This window comes from Oratosquilla oratoria, chromosome 21 (assembly GCF_046742065.1).
Source record: "Oratosquilla oratoria isolate Oo_2021 chromosome 21, ASM4674206v1, whole genome shotgun sequence".
In the NCBI taxonomy this organism is placed as follows: Eukaryota; Metazoa; Arthropoda; class Malacostraca; order Stomatopoda; family Squillidae; genus Oratosquilla; species Oratosquilla oratoria.
Genome location: NC_134797.1, coordinates 33,564,847 through 33,587,899, shown reverse-complemented (window position 1 = coordinate 33,587,899; position 23,053 = coordinate 33,564,847). Strand labels below are relative to the sequence as shown.

General features: G+C 41.2%; 1 protein-coding gene across 4 annotated transcripts in view; it reads right to left on the bottom strand.

The window, feature by feature from the left end:
* Window positions 1-241: 241 nt before the first annotated feature.
* Window positions 242-23,053, bottom strand: part of LOC143036844 (uncharacterized) — a 47,792-nt gene continuing 24,980 nt past the window's right edge. For all 4 annotated transcript variants that reach the window (XM_076204678.1, XM_076204679.1, XM_076204681.1 and 1 more), the window contains 5 exons: window positions 14,829-14,982; window positions 9,114-9,532; window positions 7,136-7,205; window positions 2,819-2,981; window positions 242-1,908 (listed from right to left, as the gene is read on the bottom strand). In XM_076204678.1, the coding sequence (XP_076060793.1) occupies window positions 1,401-1,908; window positions 2,819-2,981; window positions 7,136-7,205; window positions 9,114-9,532; window positions 14,829-14,982 (1,314 nt within the window). In that variant the 3' untranslated portion in view covers window positions 242-1,400. The remainder of the gene's footprint in view (window positions 1,909-2,818; window positions 2,982-7,135; window positions 7,206-9,113; window positions 9,533-14,828; window positions 14,983-23,053) is intronic.

Here is a 23,053-nt window from a genome sequence, read left to right as displayed (position 1 = left end):
CTAGGTGGCAGTTTGTGCATTCCTATAAAAGCAACGACTGAGAGGAATTATTATTATTATTCTAGGTACTTGTGGCTAACTTCCACGAACTAGGCTCTATCTACCATGACAATTCAATGCAACTGACCCCAACGATGACCGAGCGTGCCGAGGCTGGGCAGACGGCGCCCTATGCGGTTTGTGCCTCTCAGAGAAGAACCTGTTTCCTCGTGGTCTGTGTCATCTGCCGTTCTCTATCGGAAAGACAAGTGAACATGAATTCGAGGTCATGTGTCGTCCAGGTGGAACACAACACTTCACATATTTACCTTTTTTTTTCTCTCTCTCCTACTTCTGAAGCGTAATCTGTAAAAACAAAAAACATTCTTGTGGTCAGTATTTTGTTTACTGTCAACTCTCTGCCAGTTCTACCTCAGGAACTCGTAACCTTCCGTAGCCTAATCTCGGTTTTATTCCCGTCATAAACACACACACTAACATACACAAACACACACACGAACGAACGAGCACACACGCACACACACACAGACACAAACACGTGCACATACACGCACGCTATCCACGAAGTCCAAGAACCCAACAATCCTGCAAACGTGCCATCTCATCGCCAACGGGTTTTCGAGGGAAGGGGGAGGGTGATTGCGGAAAACCACCTGCCTCGCCTAAAAACTCTTTGTACTTGCCAAACCACGCCATCTCTGCAAGTTGCACATAAAACACATGGAAGAGTTATAGACGGATTGGAATGAAATATAAAAATAGTCTGTCTCAGTAATGGATTCCCCTACTCTGTTTAGCGCATCGTCTCTTCATTAAATCTGCTAAAAGCGCCTATGTCTTTGCCTCTTTGGCCGTATGATCTTTAAAGGAGCTCCAGACTCGACCAAACATGCGAGCCTTTGTTTCTTCATGTTTAAGAAAGGGCAGGGTCTTAGTCCAGGTAATGAAAGACAGTTTCCATAAGCCAAAGGAAAGGTTTGGGAACAGGCGTGGCCGGGGCGCGCGGAGAACCCTCCCCACCGATCACCTCAAGTATTAACAAGAATCATCCCTTACAAAAGCCAAGAATGCTCCTGGGATAGTTTCGATGTAACTACTTCATGCAGATTAGAAAGATCTTCTAGACAGATTATTTTCTACAGAGTAGCGTTATTAGGAAGAGTCTGAAAAATTGCTTCAAAGACGGAAGTAAGCCAGATGACTGGGGGGAAAAATCATTCTCAAGGTCACTGCTAGATGTACCCAAGTTTCACGTCACTCGATAGCCATATCTGAAAAAGTGTGATATTTTCAGTAGTACCTACTACCGTCCTCAACATAGAGTTGTTCAAATCGTTTAAGTTACTCAGAGACAAACTTGCAAATTTCTTTTCTAAAGTTATATTGGTGGATATGCATGATCACCTGCTCTCAGTAAACCTCTTCTTAATATCGGGTGGATAAGTGACGTATATGAAACCATCACTATGCTCCCGCGTGAGGCCGCGCGGGTCGTAATATTTTTCATTATCAGCGTCCGGATACTCATCGAAATCATCTACATAATTATATCTATTTCGCCTGGCCCGGCGTTGTTCGTAATTAGGCATGAATGACGTAGAGTAATTGTATATTCTCTCCTCGTGCAGATACATCCTCGAATTGTAGGGCTGGTCCTCGTGGGCATAAGACAACCGGGAATCGCCTGAGTAGTGTCTAGACCTGAACGACTGGGAATCATAATCACTATAGGCGTGCCCCGTATCATTTGGGTCAGGATACAGGGAACCCTCATTAAAGCCAGAGTCACGGCACTCACTCTCAGACTCGGTGGCGGGAGTGGTTCGGACCCTTCGTGGTGCTGGAGGCACGGAGGAGTTCTGGTACTCTTGACTGCTGCTGCTGGGTGAGCTGACCGTGTCGTAGGACCTGCAATGGGAGACATAAAGTAGATTGGCGCCAACAAGGTGTGCATAGGATGGTCTTCAGGAGTTAAACAAAGTCAACAAAGGGTGGGGTATACCGTATTTGCCAGCGCATAAGACACGGTTTTTTTATTTCTAAATGTATCACAAAATTGCCCTGCGTCTAATGTGACCCTATCATGGATGCACAGAATCATACATTTTCCCTACAAAACCACTTCAAAATATCTTTCAACAAATGTGTGATGAAACATGCTTATTTTTCCTCCACTGAATATCCTTGTAAAATATGAATGCTAAGGTGAGGCTTATACGCTGGCAAATACAATAGTTTTTATGTTTAACTCTTTAAGACAAAAAAATATATGCAAAGTATTCAGGCATGAAGAATGCTATCTAAATCAATTTGGGTAACTTTTATTTTAAGCGCATGCTCAAGAAGAACCTAGGTGAAGAGACTACCTTGTATCTGGTGCAAACTAGACACAACTTTATCCTTTTGATAATAGCTGAAAGCCAGATTTACGTGGATAATGAAAAAATTAAGTTCATATGAATAACACTAACCACAACTGACACAAAAATTTACACGAGAAGATCATATCCTATGGACATAACAGTAAATCATTATATTTTGCAAGATCAAAACATATTTGGTTAAGTTCAATTGAAATAACTTGTCAAAACAAAGAAGTGTGTTTGTTAGTGTTCAATCTAGAATCAGAGAAAAGTCATATAGATTGAAAAAAGTGGGACAATGTCGTTTTAGTTCGTACTTGTCAATACTCCAAAAGGTAACGATCTACTAAAGATGAACTGTCCAACGAACTCTTGACTACTCAAAGGAAACTCAAGTATTTAACATAACAATCCGTGATAGTGACAAGAACGAAAGAGTGCATCGTGATACTTACTCGCAGAGAACCCATACAATGTAGTAGCACAAAGAAATTCCAAGTGTAAGCAGGAGAATGAGGGCTGTGACGAGCCCCCATGGAAACTCCGGCGTCTCCATGCTGCCCGCCTCCCAGTAACGGTCACACGTCAGGTACCAACACACGGCGCGGTTCAGCGAGGCTGTTGGTTCAACAAAGTTCAGTTGCAAAGGAAGTGACACATGAAGCTGAGGTCCAAGTCTCCGGGTTAAATGCACTATTTTGAAGCCTACAAGTCTACAGCTCCATTCGTAGCTAGAGAAAAAGTCACTAACATCACCATCGAGCTATTAGTTTAACAAGGTTCACTTGCAAATAACCTAACATAAAACTGAAGTCCAAGTCTCCGGGTTAAATGCACTATTTTGAAGCCTACAAGTTTACAGCTCCATTCGTAGCTAGATAAGAAGCCACTAACATCACCATCGAGCTGTTATACAAGGTTCACTTGCAAATAACCTAACATACAACTGAGCTCCAAGTCTTCGGATTAAATGCACTAGTTCGAAGTCTATAGTTTACAGCTCCATATATATCTAGATGAAGTGTCACTAACATTATCTGCGAGGTACATGGAGCTGACTGCATGATGCTGGTTGCATAATGGTATTTGAAACGGCCTACTGCATTAGTGCGCTAGCTTTAGTAGTACTGCATACCATCTTGCACAAGAAAGTCATTGCTCTACAGTTGTCTACAAAAAAAGAAGTGCTCATTGCTACATTGTTAAGGCTAACTCTGTTTCATTATGCACTACCAAATATTGCTTCTGATTTTAGCATCCTAAGTTCCTGGTTGCAACATTTACTATAAATCTAGTGATTTTTGTCGGACATGTTTGCCCTATTTTATTCAATCTTATTTTATTCTATTCTATCATATTTTAGTCTATTTTATTTTATCTTATTCCATTTTATTCTATTTTATTCTGTTCTATTCTATTCTGCTTGACCTTATTTTATTGTATCTTATTTTATCAGCAGAGACCAAACTATCAATTAATGTTGATTTCCAATTAGAATATTTTGGACACAGAGTCTGGATATGTGACTGAAAAGATAAGGTAAGAGATGGGGTGATGAGGTGATGATAAGAGTGAAAATTACACAACAGTAGACTGATATAAAGTGAGGCAAAGATGAAACGATAAACTTGAGAATCAGAACGAAAGAGGAAGATAAAGGAAACTTCATGAAAATACACGTCCCTTTGGGACGAGGACCTGGAACAAAATTAAGAATGAGTAAAAGCAGCAACGACTGCAACAGCACTGTAGGAGAGAGGCCAAACGCAGAGTATAGGATCGAATATATTTGACGTTTCTGAAATAGCCCTGCTGGGCGAAACGTCAAACATATACGATCCCATACTCTGCGTTTGGCCTCTCTCCTACAAAATTAAGAATCACGAAATGTTGCCAGTCACGTCCTTTCTCTCAAGGAAAACTGTTGAACAAAGTAACAATACAGTCTTGGTGGGAGACTTTGACTGTAAAGAGGTGAATTTGGAGGAGTAGGAAACAAGTGATATTGGAGATTAAAAGGGCAATTAAAACAAAAGTAAACAGGAGAAGTAGACAAAAAACAAAGAAGAAATGGAAAACATTTCTACACTTCTACAACTTAGATGTGAACAAATATACACCTCCTTAGCTCCCCTGATAAAAAGGATAGTCAATCGTCCTGGGAGAGGAAAAGAATGTTCCAGGCGCCCACTTAGAGAGCCAACAGAGGTTTACCCCGGGTTTGACTCGATGCGTTTGTGTATCATTTGCAATACCCCGGCCACCCGTGCAGAGGGTCCTGGTGGATTTGATAGGGACTAGTTGCAAGCCTACCCTACTATAAGTGGCATGTATAAACACAATAGATACAAAGTTAAAGATTCATCCTTCCACTCCCTTGCCCATCATAGACCCCAACGAAGGAAGTCTAGGCTCTGGATACAAAGTTAAAGATTCATCCTTCCACTCCCTTGCCCACCATAGACCCCAACGAAAGAAGTCTAGGCTCTGGATATACATTTTTAATCCAGCAGTCTCGGGGATCGTGGGAGATTATACGCATCTACCACCTTGCGATGCCGACCCAAGTGAAAGCTACTTGGCACATGACGTGCCTGACTCGAAGATTCAACCCAAATAGCTCAACTGATTTGCCCCTCCGAGCCATGAGAGGCCTGAATAAAGAAGTCAGTTTCATCGTCTAAATTTCATGAAGTTTGTACATAGGCCTAAATTGTAACATATTTGTCCCTACGAGCCATGAGAAGCCTGAATAAAGAAGTCAGTTTCATCGTCTAAATTTCATGAAGTTTGTACATAGGCCTAAATTGTTTCTAGAGGGTATCTTTTACATATCCTAATCGCAATTAGATTAATCTGTCTGATATGCAACCAAAATTAACTATGTTACCAGTATGTTCTCGATTAATCAAGAATCCCACTCCACTGGCCTCTATAGTAGAATAGGTGGTAACAGTCTAATGACTGTGCTTTTCTTCCTTCGGATCGCCCTCAGTCCCACGATATCCTATCTGATGTTCTCCAGTTTATGGTCTTCTGAAAGAGTTCCCACGTTGTAAGTGTTTAGCCCCATCATGTTCAGGTTGTTTAATGCCCAATACATAGATCTGCTTGAAGTAAAACAGGGTGCGTCCTCACCTCGACACTTCTGGATACAGAGATGCGGAACATCCATTGGTAGTTCTGTCACTGTCGGTACTTGCCATCTTCAAAATATTCTTTTCCTCCTATTCATATATGACTTACTTGATCGTATATTTTCCTCTATACACAATTATGTTGATGACACTACATATTTCTATATCATTCTTCAGACATTCTAAACAAATTGAGGTCTATTCTTGTAGAAGGATTGGTGCAAAACACTTGACTTCTGAGCTATAATATCTGATCAAGATAGAGAGAACCTAATGTCTTTCAGAGCTACCAAAATTCAAATTCTTCACCTCTCCACTCAACAGTTCTCTACTGAAATATTCTCTTTTCTTCGACGCTACACAACATTTTCCTTCTAACGCTCTACATTATATTGGTCTACGAGTATCATTTACGAGCAAGCTTATTTAGAAAATCTATATCTCAACTACTTCTAGAATATATTTAATGATATAGGTATTGTGCACCGCCTCTAAAACCATCTAATTCCAATTTAGGTACCGATCCTATGCAAAGGACTTATTTGGCTTTGTGCATATCTCACGTTTGGGGCGACTTACCTCACTCACCGATCCATAGCAAAAGAGAGTCCAAAGCCTTCCACTTTGTTAACTCTTCTTTTCTCACTGAGAGACTTCTGCCTTTTCTTGTCTGCCATAATTATGCAATTCTATCTCTACGCTATCGTTATCTTCACGGTCATCGTTCTTCAGAACCGAGCAACAGCGTACCTCCCACCCTTAGACCACGCAACACTATCTATATATCAATGGCGTTTTCCCCTTTACCAGGGAGATAGCCAAGTCAAAAAACATGTACCCACTCCCACCCATTTCATTCCCACCCACTCCACTCCCATGCACTACCCCTTCCCCCCTCTCATCTTAGCTCCTCATGGATGACGGGTCATCCCTGTATCCCGCCCACTACTCTGGGTCAGAAGCAATGTAGCAGGACACAGCACATTCACAGCAAGGCCGCTTCACTTAATCGGCCCCCCCCCCCCTCTCCGTCCCTCCATGCATAAAAAGAAAACGGGTTGAAATCCCTTCGGGCTGCGTCAAAATATCATTCACACATAACAACTCCCTAACTCCCCATTCCCCACCCCTCCTTTCCTTGCTTCACAGTATCATGTATACACAACCATTCTCCACTCACCCCTATCTCATGCCTACTCCCTTCTTTGCTCAACAGACACTCCCCTCTTGTTCAACGCCCCCTTTCACCCCCATCTATCCATCTCATCCTCAGTCGTCCCCTCAAGTTCACTCCCTCCATATTTTTACCTCTATTCTATGTAACCAATGGTGCATGCTCTTTCACAATTTGAACTAACTACGTGCCTACTACTGTACAATAAAGCACTTTTAACTTATACTGCCCTTTCTATCTACTATCCTCCTTAAATATCTTCTCTACCACCTCTGTGACTCTACCTCTTAGGCACGATATTGTCTTCAGGAATACCAACGCTGGTTAACGACGACAAAATACTAGAAAGAAAAATAACAAATGAAGAAAAAAAAATCACTGTACTGTACAGTACATTACGTTGGTCCTAAACCAGAGGATGAGCCGTGGCGGTAATTGCTTACGACACAAAACCATCTCACCTTCGATCTCAGTGAACTGATCCATCGTTAGGTTGAGGAGGAGTCCGCTGATGCACTGCTGAATGAGGTGCTGGAAACCGAAGGATGAGCAATTAGAACATTATATAACGAAGGCGTACATCAAGACTACCGATGAGAAATTAAATTATATCTCGCGTTTGTTTTCTATGTTTTGTCACTGTCCACAATCATTCCTTTTCCTCCACTGTCTTTTCCGTTTGATTCTCTCTCTCTCTCTCTCTCTATATATATATATATATATATATATATATATATATATATATATATATATACACATATATATATACATATTACAGGGCGGTGGGCAGGGTTCAGGGATGACCCGTCATCCAGGAGGTGCTCAGATGAGAGGAAGGGTGGGAGGGGTGTGGAGTGTATTTAGGGATGAAATGGGTGGGAGTGTTTTTATGCCTTTCCCTTTGTGGCTACCTCCCTTGGAAGGGGGAAAAAGCCTTGGTATATGTATGTATGTATATATATATATATATATATATATATATATATATGCAAAGTAGACCACTTGGAAAAAGAAACTAACGGAGCAGAGCGCTTTCGTATATTACACTGAAGATGTAATATACGAAAGCTCTCTGCTTCGTTAGTTTCTTTTTCCAAGTGGTCTACTTTGCATAAGTGAACACACGTACCCGTGTTCTTATTAGCATATGTATATATGTGTAATATATATATATATATATGTATATATATATACCTATGTATATGTATATATATATATATATATATATATACATTTCTCTCTATTCTTTTGGCCTAATCGTTTATCTAATTTCAATACAAAGAAATGGAGCTGTAATCGTTAGTTTTTATCCCTTTTTCTCCATCTATGATATTTTGTTCAAGATTCTTTTATGGTCTTAGATTGGGCTATATAATCTAAGTTGTTCCATGACTTAGTGCATCTGTACAGAATAATGTTTCTTGACAGTTGATGGCCTTCAGATATGTAGTCTTTTTAATTTGCTTACATGACCTCGTGACGACCTCCCCAAATGATCTTCTCTGTCAATTTCATTTACTTCTTCCATTGACCTGAACCCCGTGACCACGCTCTTCTCTTCTTCCTTTTGATGATGTCAAGATCAACGCCTCTGGTCTCGCCTCTTTGCCAACAAGGCCGGGAGTGTGTTTACCTAACTTCAATATACAGGAAAGGAGCTATAACTAGGGACAACCCTGCCCCTTCTTCTCCAACTATTACCCCTATTTTTTTTTTTTTTTTTTTTTTATCAATTTATGGTTTTAGCTTGGGATGTATCATCTTCGCTATTCTAGGAGTTAGTACATTTATATGGAAAATGTTTTTTATATACTTTAGACACGTGATATTCAGTTTATTCCTATTACCGCGTGATGCTCTCCTATCCCAAAACAAAAGATCATCAGTCAATTTTATCTGTTCTCTTTAATGACCTGAACACAATTATCATGTATTTGTGTGTGTGTGTGTGTGTGTGTGTGTGTGTGTGTGTGTGTGTGTGTGTGTGTGTGTGTGTGTGTGTGTGTGTGTGTGTACAAACGCTATTACATACAAGTATTGCACAAACACAAACAAACTTAAACATGTAATTAGTAATATATAATGTAGTGGCACACTTATAAAATGAAACTTATCAACCCACTGTCGGAAAATGAGATAAGAAAGACAGAAGATCTGTATATTTCGACCACTATCTGGTCCTCTTCAGCAGATTGATGAAGAGGACAACAGATAGTGGTCGAAATATACAGATCTTCTGTCTTATCTCATTATCCGACAGTGGGTTAATAAGTTTCATTAAACATCAACCTGCTGAAGAGGACCACAGATAGTGGTCGAAATGTACAGATCTTCTGTCTTTCTTATCTCATTCTCCGACAGTGGGTTGATAATTTTCATTAAACATACAAATTAAAAAAAAAATGTTCAATTAGGAAAAAAAGTCAACAATCTAGTCACCTGACACTTGACTCGAAGTTCCGCAAGGTGTTCTTCATTGCAGGTGTCCTTCCAGCTGTGCAAAGGGTGCAACGGAACCTCTCGCGGACTGTCCCCGAACTCGTCTTCGTCCCCTAAAGGCTCATCGGAAGCCGGACACTCCTCTTCTTCTTCCTGACTACACTCGTACAAATGCCCAGACCCCTCCGCAGAAACTCCCTCGTCTGGTAACAGCGTTGGGGAGGATAAGGCGGGTGACACGGTGGTGCTGGCCGTGGACGGAGGGACGGGTGCACCTTGAGAGGACGAGGACGACGTCGATGAGGAGGAGGACGACGGAGGAGGGGGTGCGGGCGATGGCGAGGGGGAAGGCGTCCACTGGGGCCATGGCTGAGTTCTCATAAGGCTTCGCGGTGCGGCACGTTCCACCGCTTGCTCCCCTGCACAAGAACAATCTCTCTTAACATCGTTTCTTGGGCTTTGAAGTAAGCAGGCATTACGGGGGGGGGGGGGGTTACATGCGGACGTGTTTGAGCCTTAGGGTTATGGGACCTCTAAAGAGTATTATAAAAAATCCAACTGTCTTGTACAGGGCATATGTCTAACAGTTAGATATATTTCTAAACTAATATAAGATCCTATAAGGAATAAGATGGCTCCACCTTTCTGTGATACCGCATTAGAAATGAGAAAAAAAGCGAAAAAAAAATAGAGAAAAGAAAAGGAAATTTATAGTGTTTTTAGCTCTCCGTTGGTTTCATAACAGTTACAGTAGTCTTGCCATTTCTCTAGGTTTCTCTGGAGATGTTATGTGGCTCTGTGTCTATGGTATATCACTGACATCCAAGGGCGGACAGAACCCTCCCCCCCTCCCCACACACCCACACCACCACCATTAGCTCGCATGTGGTCAATAAACTGCCAGTGAATGACATCACATCTATGGGGAATATTTTGTTAACAATAACCAGCGCCTCTGTCCTTGGAGACAATATCGCAATGAAGAGTTGGAATCAAAGAAGTGGTACAGGAGACCATTAAAGCAAGTAACAGAATGGAGGGATATTAGAAGCTAAAAGTGATCAGTCTTCTTGTTCTAACTGGAGATGAGTCTCCAGTCATAAAAGAATGCTGAGTGACTCTGGTCCGTAGGGGTGTCACTAAATCCCCTAAAATATCAATTGCATAAAACATGCAATCAATACCCTGTAAAGGGACATCTATGGAGATTTATCATTGACCATTTCACTGAAAATGTCGAGGATTAGTGTTTTGTGCAAACTTAGATGGCGAATGGCATAATCATGGAAGTCCTTGATTAACATGCAAGTAAAAAACTGTATCAACACGTCGGAAGTCTTGTTGTTGTTGTTGTTGTGTGTGTGTGTGTGTGTGTGTGTGTGTGTGTGTGTGTGTGTGTGTGTGTGTGTGTGTGTGTGTGTGTGTGTGTGTGTGTGTGTGTGTGTGTGTGTGTGTGTGACTTCGTGGACCACTGGATATTCGTATAAAAAGTAATGTAAGTGTGAATAAAAATATTTGATTGTTCAAAACGCCCAATGTACTACGAATATGAGGGATGTTCTCGTTCTTGCATGTGTTCAATTAGCTGTTGAACTTTTTGTTCTTCTGGATAGTTTTGTTCTTTCAGAACAGTGTTTCCCCTTTTTTTTTTTTTTTTTTTTTTTTTTTTTTTTTTTTTTTTTTTTTTTTTTTTTTTTTTTTTTTTTTTTTTTTTTTTTTTTTTTTTTTTTTTTTTTACGATCCCTCCGACCAACATGGAGGGATCTTTTATGACTATCATGTTGACCCTGGCCAGAAAATGAAAGTGTACCTTTTTCGTAACTATAGTTTACAGTGTGTTATATGCAATTTTAAAGAATATATTGACCGTGGTTGATTTAGTTATTCATATTGTACAATGCGTGTTTATTGCGGCCGCAGGAATTGAAAATGTAGAAAAGTGATGGTGACGTGTAAAGATTTTCCAACAGTAAATGATTCCCAACGACCCACGCCAAACCTGATATGACCCATCTATGAGTCACGACCACCCAATTTGAAAACCTTATTTAGATGTTTATTTGCAAGTGCATATACAAGGCATCACATCGGGGTCCGAGACTGTACCATCGGTCCTAGGGTAGCCCCTTTTTCATTCTTTGTACCGGCGGCTACCTTCCCGGTAACCTCATAATGAAAACCAACTCCAGAGTGGTATTCACAAGAGGAGCATTGCTCCCTGATAGTGTCAGCCTAGGATGATGGGAACAACATCAGTGGAACGATAGGCAACGTTCCAGTGTTTTTGCTAAACAGGTTTAATGACGTCCTGCACGCGTGCCCATAGTCCAGTGACGCTATCCTGCAAAACTTACATTGGCTGTAGGAATGTCATAAGGATTTCCTAATGACTTTCCTCTCCAACTCCTGTGTGACAAACCATCGGTCCCTTAAGGACTGGCGAACAGCTATGCAAACGCGTACCAGACAACAGAACTACACACATGATAGCATTACACGGTAGCTCACTTCCTACAATCTTGAAACGCTTCCCATATCGTCCTCATCCTCAACCTCCAACCATCCTGTCTAATAGCCTATCTTTACTAGAGTATTCAGGTAAATTGTTCAAGCATGTCCTCTGATGCAGCCTAACCAGGTACCAACAAAAAATGTCATCTTTTGAAAATGTCAATTTGGCTTTTCTCCAGAGCAACGTGCTGAAGACGTCATTTTATTGATCACACAGTGGTCTGTAAGGATTTAAAGCCATTTGGCACAAACTTGCCCTGCCATTCGCAAGATTTCTTTGCAACTAGTTAGATGACAGGACGATAAAGATAGAGGTGTGGCTGCCTGTCCCGATCTCTTGTACCTGAGGCTGGAATGCCCAAACTCTATACGACCTATATACGAACCTTCCAGAACCGGTCTACCCACATAACCAGGCCCTTACGGCACAGACAACATAGACAGACACAAAACAGTGAAAGGAGCTTTACACGTAATGCAAAACATATTTGACGAGGCACACGCATGAAAACAGAAGTGATGTTATTTAGACCAACGAGAGTGTCTACCTTCACTGCAGCAAAACTATCAAAATAATCACGGAAACTCGTCTTGAATTTATCAACACAAATGTCTCAGTTAAGGGTGATCACGTAATTGTGCTGGGAAGCACAATGGATAGGGCTGAGGCTTCACTAGGCAAATTGAAGTGCTTAAAAGCCACAACACTGGCCACGAATAGTTATCAGTTTTCACACCAAGCACGAACATCTGATACGAAACATAACATCTAGACCTGACCTCACAAACTACTTGTCATTGTGCGCCCTGGCCCCTCTACACACTAATACACAAGAAATAGTGTCTAATGTGTAACCTTTTCCCAAACATGGTTGACTTAGATTAATTTAAAAATGATGTACAGTATTTTCAATCCAAATATCGCTACATAAATTCATCTGGTATTTTCAAAGGTGTATGCTTGAGGAAAAGGAGTAAGGTCGCGACACTTATGTTCCAATAATGACACTCTGGTCAGACTGAGGGTATGATTGAATTATTTGTATGTACTCTATAAAATATGTATTTATCCCACCCTGTGTGTCTGCTCAATTTTGATATGTGTACTTATACCCTTTTACTAACCATGACTGATCCCGTTTGTGTAATAATATACTGCAGTTTAACCTCCCCCCGCACCAAACACAACAGTCATGATTCCTCTGCTACTCTTTGGAGTGTGTTGAGGAAATGAGTTAAATTCTAAATATGTTACTCAGCTTGGATCTGCGATGATTATATTGAGTACATTTCACTGTTGTTCTGCCTTATGTTTTTATGAATGCAATATATTTATGATCTGTATTTAATATGCGAGAAAAGTGAGGAACTTAACCCTCGTCGCTAACATGTGCACACTCAGCACACAAATAATATCATATCCACGAGCTAGAACACTTAGATGTTTTTTCATCTACTAAAATCCACTTCTTTTACAACATTCCCCCATACTACACATTTTCATTTCAGTAAACCTCTCATTATATTTGTTCGCCTTTCTGCCCGTCTCTGCAACTAATCTCCTATCCCCCTTCCCCCTTTTTTTTTTTTATAACTAAATTGAATCAGCGCCAGTCCCCTCTTCCTACACAAAATTCTTAAAAGGAGCTAACTGGCAATAGCCGCTTTTTCATAATCTATTCTCTCTTTTTCCTAAAGAACGTTCTTTCCTTCCCAGAAACAGCGATTCCGTGAAAGCGGGTGGTCTTGTCTTGACCAAGATCGAGAGAATACAAGGTCTGCTCGCGCGCATGTTGTGACGTCATCTGAAGGGGAGCCCACAGAGAAAATTGTGAAAACGTAAGTGAAAAATGTTAGGTAAAAGAGAAAACGTACAGGAACCACAGAGTTTCTGGGAGACTTACCTATTTCATGTTCTGCAACCGTTGAAATGGGGGGTTTCATTTTGGAAAAATGTTCTTGTGGCTTATCTTTGACATATTTAATGAAGAAACAGACGATGCAGTTAAAACTGGTGATTGACGTAAACGCCATCTAGTGAGAGAGCCGCACAGTAAAATGTATGTGGACGAAGCGGCTCTCCGTGCGCTTTCCCGTCTTTCCTATATAGTCTTTGGGCCAAGCACTTCTAGTGACGTCAATGCGCAAACAACCTAAATACTGGATAGCTGTTGAGTAGACCTTGTATTCTCTCGATCTTGGTCTTGACGATCTTACGAGAAACACTTTCGAAGTCAGGCGAAATATGTCAATATATCATCATGAAGTATAGAGAAATTAGGAAGGTAGAATTATCACTATAGACCTCACTATGGAGCTGACTCAACTCCACACACACCAATTAGGTTTAATACCAAATATATATAAAGGACTCCTGTCCATTCTTACGAACATACAAATACACACACACATTATATTGTATATAAGTTTTGTTGATCTACAGCACTGAAAATATTGTCCAATTCGTATGAAAGTTTCTCAATATTTCTGATGAGATCACAATGGCTATATGTTCCCAAAAGTTTATTTTGTTACTCGAACAGTCGTTCGACCCAATCACTGGTCACCTTCAGAATTAACCGTTAGGTGTAGAGAGATCACCTGTACTATAGCAGTTCCAGCATTAAGAGTAGTATTGGTAGTAATAGTAGATGTAGTAGTAAAAGTGGTAGCAACATGGTGAAAAAGGAATGGCATTGTGGGTAAGATGGAGACTATGGTAATGGTAATAGTAGAAGACAAAAAAACAGAACCAAAAGTGGTAGTAACGCTTGTTACAAACAGTAATTGTCATAGTAGCGATATAGATAATAGTCTACAGATCATGAAAGTATCATTTACAATCTACTACTATCATCAAAAACCCTCTACTTTTTCATGCCTTGTCTTCGTAATGACAATCATGACTACGATCTATGTGTTATTCCCCTCCCTGATCCTGAATTCAGCTAATAGATGGTGCGCGTCTTGGGAGGGGGGTGGGTGTTTGAGCGGCAAGACCTAATCAAATATAGTGAAGGAGTGTGGTAAGGAAAGAGGGGTATATATTTTTGCCTGTGAGGGGAGTGATTTAGGTTAGAAAGAAGGGGAAGGGAGAGGGAGAAAGAGAAAGAGAGAGAGAGAGAGAGAGAGAGAGAGAGAGAGAGAGAGAGAGAGAGAGAGAGGGAGAGAGAGAGAGGGGGAGAGTCAGGGTATCCCACCCACCTGACGATCCCTTGCTGGTGAGGGGAACGACGAGGGGCTGCTGCCAAACGTCCAGCGCAGTACCGGCAAGGCCGTCGCCATCGCGCATGCGTTCTAGAAGGACTTCGCAGCGCATGACGTCACAGAAGTCAGCCACACACACAGAGTCCTCGGCCTGGGGGGGGCGGGCGGGTAAGGCTCATCTCAACAAAGGACACGTGCGTAGCAACACTAACATTTGATTACTCCCTGATCAACAACGCTAGCCTCGTCAATCTTGTTTACATGACTCCATCAAATGATCTACGTAGTCAATCTACATGACCGAGCATAGCTACAGCATACACTCGACACTGGTTGTTTCATAGAAATAATCGACCGAATTATCTTATTGTGACTAATACAAAATAAAAAAACAAAAATCATGAGCTTATGTGAAGAGAACGAACTATTAATATCTACTGCGGTGGTGCTATCAATCTTTTGCCGTGCTGTGAGTCAAAAGCATGCAGAAGATTCTGTTGCTGACACATCAAGCTATTTTCAAAATAACTTCAGAAAATTTCAGAACATATCCTTATGATAAAAATCATGGCATATGCTCAATAGGAATTAAAAAAAAACATAACAGGACTTTGTTTTAATGGATTCATAAACTTTCTTTCAGAGCACAAACTAGATTTTCTTCAGTACAACTACTAATTTTCTTGTCTATTGTCCTCCTAGTCTAACTACAGTCCGCAACATTTGCAGGGTGCCGCCACTATGGTGTTACCGTGGAATGATGATGGAGACGATCTGTGTTTGAGAGTACCATAAAGTTAGAGGCGATTAGATTGCAGCAGACTTCCAAAATAAAAGGAAACAAGGCTTTCTCATCATCCTTCCTGTTAGGTAGAGCCTGTCAGCTAAGTCCCGAGGCTAAACGTGGGTTTCACGATCAAAGTCAAATCCAGCAGTGACTTGCATGGCCTATCATACCTTTACCAGAGCTCCATATGCGTTGTCCAGGGTGAATGACTTGAAGAAAGCAAGGTCATTGGTAGGGTGGCCAGAAGAACTGGTGGTTCGTCGGGAACAGGTCGGAGAGCCAATGGAACTTGCTGCTAAAGTAGGAAGCAGAGTCGAAAGCAAACTCCTAGACAGTTATGCCTCGCTAACCATAGTGTTGCTTAGAATCATGGGATCATCTATGCAAGACTAACCGTGTTCACGGTATTGGTTATTGTGTGAAAGGGAGACCGGTCTGTTATGTAATAAAGGATTAATTATGTATAAAAGTGGCTACTAATAATCAGCGTTTTTCTGAATTTTGTGTTGGGCCAGTACTTGTCACTGCTCGGGAAGGAAAGGGAACTGACGTCAATACGACTTCCAGTGTTTTGTTCCAACTTTCAGCCAATATGTAAACAAACTGGAGAAAATTTGGAAATTTAGCAGTAGGGATAGGCAGAAAGATTTTTTTTTAGTAAGAGGTAAACAGAAATAAGATTTAGTGCGAAAGAAAATCGGAAAGGAAGTGAATCTTAGAAAAAATAATGCACAGGTGTTTGGTTTTGTGGGTGAGCAGTGTTGGTGGTCGCAGCAAGTATTGGGTTGATTTCAATGATGGATCCGAGTTCTACGGTTGTTTTTGTGGGAGATTCGGAGGCAACCGAGACTCAAGGGATCAGGAATATCTCTCCGTCCTGGAGGGCGACCGAACAGTCACCTAAACGGAGTTACTGGGGAGGGAGTTAACATTCCACCAACGTCAGAGTGTGCAGATGTAGCTCACGAGACCATCAGATGTCGTGGCCTGTTCCTTCCCCAGGAATATAGTTTCAGGGCAGTCGCACAAGAAGTGGCACAGATCAGTGTCCGGGGGATGACAATGCTGGCAACGACGGTCTTCAACAAGTCTCTGATGTATGGCCTACCAGAAACATCGGTTATCGAGGAAATCTCTGGACCAGGACTTCGATCCCCCACGTAGTCGATCGTGGAAGTGGACTCCGAGCTGATTCCTGCTGGGCAAACTTAGACATCTACCTTGGGCTTTCTACGAGTCAAGCCGCAACTCCGCCAGTCCTCTCATTTCCTTGGATACCAGTGTGACTTGGCAACCATTTCAGAGTTACACTTTTACCTTGCAGCTGGGTAAATGATCTCCACGGTTGTTGTTGTTGTTGTTGTTGTTGTTGTTGTTGTTGTTGTTGTTGTTGTTGTTGTTGTTGTTGTTGTTGTTGTTGTTGTTGTTGTTGTTGTTGTTCTTCTTCTTCTTCTTCTTCTTCTTCTTCTTCTTCTTTTCTTCTTCTTTTCTTCTTCTTCTTCTTCTTCTTCTTCCCTGTCTACCTTGTATTGGGAGAAATCGTTTCGATGGCTGGCTTGAGATGGCCTTCGTTGAGACACAAGATGACGCCCTCCGAAGACAGACTCATCCGGGCCGGGCCGGGCCGGGCCGATCAGGTGAGCACGGTGGTAACAAGAAGACAGTCTCCTGGCATAATGATGCGCGACAGCTCTCTTCAACGGTGTACGAATCAGTTTTGCTTCAAATCGACAATACACACGACGCCGAGATGTGGCTAGTGGATTGTTCTTGTATACGTCTTGAGGAAAGAACAGGTAAATTATCGGTGATATGACCACAATTGCCCTTACGCTATCATGCATCGTGGTCTGTACTGAAGTGTCGGACACATCACGAGCTCTTCGACAACAGGCCAAAGTCCGGCAAGTTGGTAGAGTCTGACCATCCGATTGACTAATGTGAGCAGGGTTTAGGATGCTGGACGAAGGTGCCAGGGTTTTCCACAGCAGTTGCAATCATTTAGTGGTGATCATTGAGTGATAGTGAAGTTGTAACGGTGTTGGTTGCATTCGTAATGTTAATGGTGGAAATGAAGGTAGAGACCATGGCGACTGTTGTCAATCGAGTTTGGATGATGATGGTAGGAGAATGGTTGTGGTAATGGAAACGACGTCTATGAAGAAAATCATGGTAATATTGTTCGTGATAATGGTAGGTGAGGTCGGTGGTGGTATTGGTGATCAAAGTTATGTGGTAGTACGTATTGCTGATAGTGTTACCGTAGGTAGGGTGGTGATAGTGACGCTCTCCGAAGACAATGGGTGTAAAAATGTGGGATAAGGATGACGATGATGACGATAGTGATGATGATGATGATGATGATGATGATGATGATGATGATGATGATGATGATGATGATGATGATGATGATGATGATGATGATTATGATGATGACGATGATGATGATGATGATGATGATGATTATGATGATGATGATGATGATGATGATGATGATGATGATGATGATGATGATGATGATAACGACGATGACGACGACGACGATGATGATGATGATGATGATGATGATGATGATGATGATGATGATGATGATGATGATGATGATGATGATGATGATGATGATGATGATGATGATGACGACGACGACGATGATGATGATGATGATGATGATGATGATGATGATGATGATGATGATGATGATGATGATGATGATGATGATGATGATGATGATGATGATGATGCCTAATTTTGGCGACGTTCTGTACACATTCTCTTTTGGCTAATTTGGTGTTTTATACAGTTGGAGCATGGGAGAAGGGGGGAGGCAATTCCGAAGCAAAATAAGATCTCAATCGAGCCACTGGCGTGTTCTAGGTAATTATTATAGATTCTAATACGATAAAGTGGAGTGTTTTCGTGGTAGCATGCCATGGTTGTTCGAAAGCTGGTCACGGTGGTAATGATAGATGCTATGGTGCTACAGATTTCAGAGGCAGAGATGGTGAGAAGGCCGGTGGTCATGGTATTGCAATGATATTGCAAATAGTGTTGCTACTGATACTACTACTTCTACCTTTACTACTTCAGCTACTCAAAGTGCTATGACTCATATGCAGAGATGCCAAGAGTGATGGAGCAACTGATAGTCATGCCAGTCACGGTGCATTTCGCTTTACACCTTTAAGAAGCTCTGGAAACCACAACAAGCGTCAAGGATGTTCAAATGGCTGACGAAAATAAAGATGATTACTCAGTACAATCATTAAGATTAGAATGGAAGATAGTGCTTATCATTATCATGATAACATGAGCAGCTGTTATCTTTATACATTCATTTCCTATAACATTAGATAGCAATGGAAACAACGAAACAGCATCTATGATGACTATACTCCTGAGGTCGGATCCAGAGAGTGTAAATTACTCTGTAGTATAATACACCTCCAGCTTCCTTAACCCATTAAACTCCGATGACAAGATTCCTTGTCATTTGGTCAAATAAAACGAAAAATCATAAAACACCAAAATGTTTGATCAAACACCAGAAAAATATTACGTCAATCCTCGCTTCGCTCGCAGCGAAGCGAGGACTGACGTCATATTTTTCTGGTGTTTGATCAAACATTTTGGTGTTTTATGATTTTTTGTTTTATTTGACCAAATGACAAGGAATCTTGTCATCGGAGTTTAATGGGTTAAGATCCGTTTTGATCGGTGCAATTATCGCTCAACGATGATCGTCAAACGATTCTTTTTGTTTTTGAATGGGGCTGTTTTGCTTCGATCTACAAAGTACAAGGCTGATGATCTTAACCGAACCTACAACCAACGCGCTTACCCCAAATAGGATGCCAGGTAGTAGGATGCGTGTCACCCGCCGCCATTGGCTGTGGTAGGTTAATAATCGCACCAACCAAAACGTACCTTTAACACCGTAATGTGGACATGCATCCAGCAAGACAGTGTAAGAAATTAAATTAGCTTATCACAATACATGTAATACTGTCCCACACAAGAGACGACTAACTAAAGTCTCTTCACGTGGAATAAGAGGTCACACGTGAAAGTGGGCTCACACTTGACTGAATAATGGTAATAAACGAGATGTTCTAGAAGGAGTGCAGTTCTTTAGGGTTTCGTTTCTGGATAATTCAATAACATGAACCGTAAAGTAAAATATACTGTGTCCGGATTTGCTGACGATACTAAGCTGTGTAGAATAGCTAATAACCACTCGAATGGGATGAAACGACACTAAAAATGACCAGTGTGATATACAACCGTTTGCAAACAGAGTGGGAATCTGCCAGAGTCTGCCGTAATCTACCGGAGTCTTTTTGGGTTTCCATGTGGACCTACATCTAAAGGTCTTATCAAAAGGAAATTCTATGTTTCCCTTTCTGACCCTTTTTACTCCTGACTTCCCGTCGGACACTCCAGAATACCTGCCAGCCAGAGTCTGTCGGAGTCTATCAGAGTCTGTCGGAGTCAGGTGGATTCTGCTGGAGTATGTCAGAGGTTATTGGCGTATGCTGAAGTCTGACGGAGTCTGTCAGAGTCTCTCAGAGTTTGCTGCAGTCTGGTGGAGTCTACTGGGGTGTCAGGAATCAAAGTCAAAAGGGCCTCGAGGGCAACACATAGACCTCAGCAGATTCCAGCTGACTCCGACAGATTCTAATAGACGTACGGAAGATGTCTTAGAGCCTCGGAGAGATAGGGGAATTTTCTGGTTTCTAAGACTCAGACACAGTAACGTCGCGTTTCAGTAACTCGTTACCTTGGTAACCTTGGTGACGCATTTTATACAGTATATATTTTTGCTACGGCCAGAGCCAGGCGATTTTATTCATCTGCAAATAAGTCTTCATTTAAACTTAGTAGAACTTGATAAATATGAAGAGTTGTATAAAAGAAATATTAAGAAAGTCTAGCAGGAACTGCGGTCCTCAAGAAACTCTTGACGATTCTACGTCGATTAGAAGACCCTTGAGACTTGAGGTGATAGAGATTCTGATGAGGTCGAACTTTTTGGAAGGAAGTGCCTTTAGAGGCTCTTCGAGGATCACTTGGAGAGTCATTGTGACCATAAAGAGGAGGTGGAAAAGAGGGAGGACAACGTCGCTCACCCGCCGTTCTTGTCATATGTTCCTCCTTGCCGCCAATTGGGAGAGGGGACGCCGCGGCCCAGCTGGAAGGACGGTTGCCCTGGTCCGCTGCCCTTCGCAGCTGGACAACCTCGCGGCGGAATGGCCTCCGCTCGCCCTCGAAGCCCCATCGCCGCCACGAGCGCGTCCACGGACGGAAGAAGTCGCGAAAAAGACGAACGCGACTCGAAGAGGGAAAGGCACTCTGCTTCTGGAGGAGAGGCGGCTGATGACGACAGCGAAGACGATGTAGTGGGCCCCGCCCTGACCCTCGACGATGATGCTCCTCCAGGAGACGGGGCAAAGCGGAGGATTCCGCTTAACCTGGGAATCCTCCGCCGCATGTGAAGTGTTCCTGTTTCTGGTGCCCCGTCCGTCCTCTGGGTCGTCCTTCTTGCCGACAAAGACCTCGAGGCCCACCATCCGAGGGCCAAGTCAGCCTTACGAGGTTTTGGCACCTCAGATGACGCCACACATCCTTTCCACCATATACACGCGCGTATACATTACAAAGGATTACAAAGGAGGAGCATACCAACAGGAGACCTTTTGGTCCATAACTAGGTCGGATGCGAAAAATATATGATAATGATAAATATTAAATAAATAGATAAAAAATACAATAATATATATATAACAATAAATAAAATAAATAAATAAATAGGTAAAGTTAAATAAAAAAACATATAGGTAAACAGAAAATAATAATAAATTGACATAAATAATGATAAATGATAATCAAGCAAATAATAATAATTATACAGACATATAATAACAAACAAATAATATAAAATAAATGGCAGGTTTTACATCATCTTGCTTAGGTGTTTATCTAAACGAATTTAAAGCTTCGAACTGAACTACATTGCACTGCCTCTGCAGGAAGTTTATTCCATTCATTAATACACGGTTGGCGAAGTTGTTTCTACCCATTTCCAAATATAATCTATTTCTTGACAGTTTGAAATAATTGTTTCTTGTCGGATTCTCATTCAGTGTGAAAATTTTGTCATTTTTTTATGTCAATTCCCTTTAGAATTTTAAAGACCTGTATCAAGTCACCTCTGAATCTACGCTTTTTTAGGGAAAACAGATTCATATGTTTTAGTCTATTTTCGTATAATTTTTTTTTTTTTTTTTTTTTTTTAATCAGTTTTGTGGCTCGCCGTTATACTTTATATTATAGTCTGTTATTCTCTTTTATAAGATTCGGTGACCATACGGAAACAGCATATTCCAAATGTGGACGAACTAACGACTTATATAGCTTGTTAATGAGAGATGGACTTTTGAAGTCAAAAGATCGCGCAATCAGCCCTCGAATCTTATTTGCTTTCTTATGCATAGGGTATGTACATGTATGTATGTATTTTTTATGCATGCAATGCCATATTGTATTCTGGTCATAGTGAATTAATTGATACATAATTACTTTTCTGGCCAGGCGTATTGCCTTCGCAGCAAGTTTGTTTCCGTCGTAACCTCATTTCATGACGGTCACGAATATTGGAATTGGGATTCATAGAGAAGTGTATTTATGTTCTTTGTGAATAATTTGTATTAATAACGTTCTTGCTTTGTGTATTAAAACGAATATTATTGTTTACGTTTTTCAGGTCAGTCTTCTGATTCGAGAAATTATTCATTGCGTTTGCCATTATTAACTATATGTATTTTTTTTTTATTACTACAAAGTGGGTTGTTATCTTATTCCTCTTTTAATATATCTACACAGAAGGTACCGTCCATTCTTTATTCCCCAAATCCATCTGACATGATGGCTCATACTTTCACATTATTATATCAGGATCCTTTTGTTCTTAAATTTTCTGGTGATGATCCCCAATATAAAGCTAGTGATTTATCTGCCAGTGCGAAAAATTTTATGTAAATACTAATGTTTCATTGGGGTCTGAGATTTTTTCTTTTCTTTTCTTTTTTCGTGAGGTCACAGCTTTGCCTAATTCATTGGCTTCTGAGATGTTATCTGCTTCATGTCTCGACCCCAAGTCTTTGGATTACAATTATGAACTGTTTAGGTCTAGTTTTCTTTTCTTTTCTTTTCTCTCTCTCTCTTACCCCTGTAGGCAATTCCTTTCAATGGTGTTTTACGCTGACTGATGTTTTTACATCCAGATTGAGTACTCTTGACTATAGGCTTGTTTAGGCCCAGTCCAGCAAAATTATAGTTGAAACCTTAGATTCTTTCTCCCCTTCAGAGTGGATAGATAAGAGCACTATCACTTTAGACAGGTTCCGCCTTACTTTGGAATTTCTTTTTTACATCATTT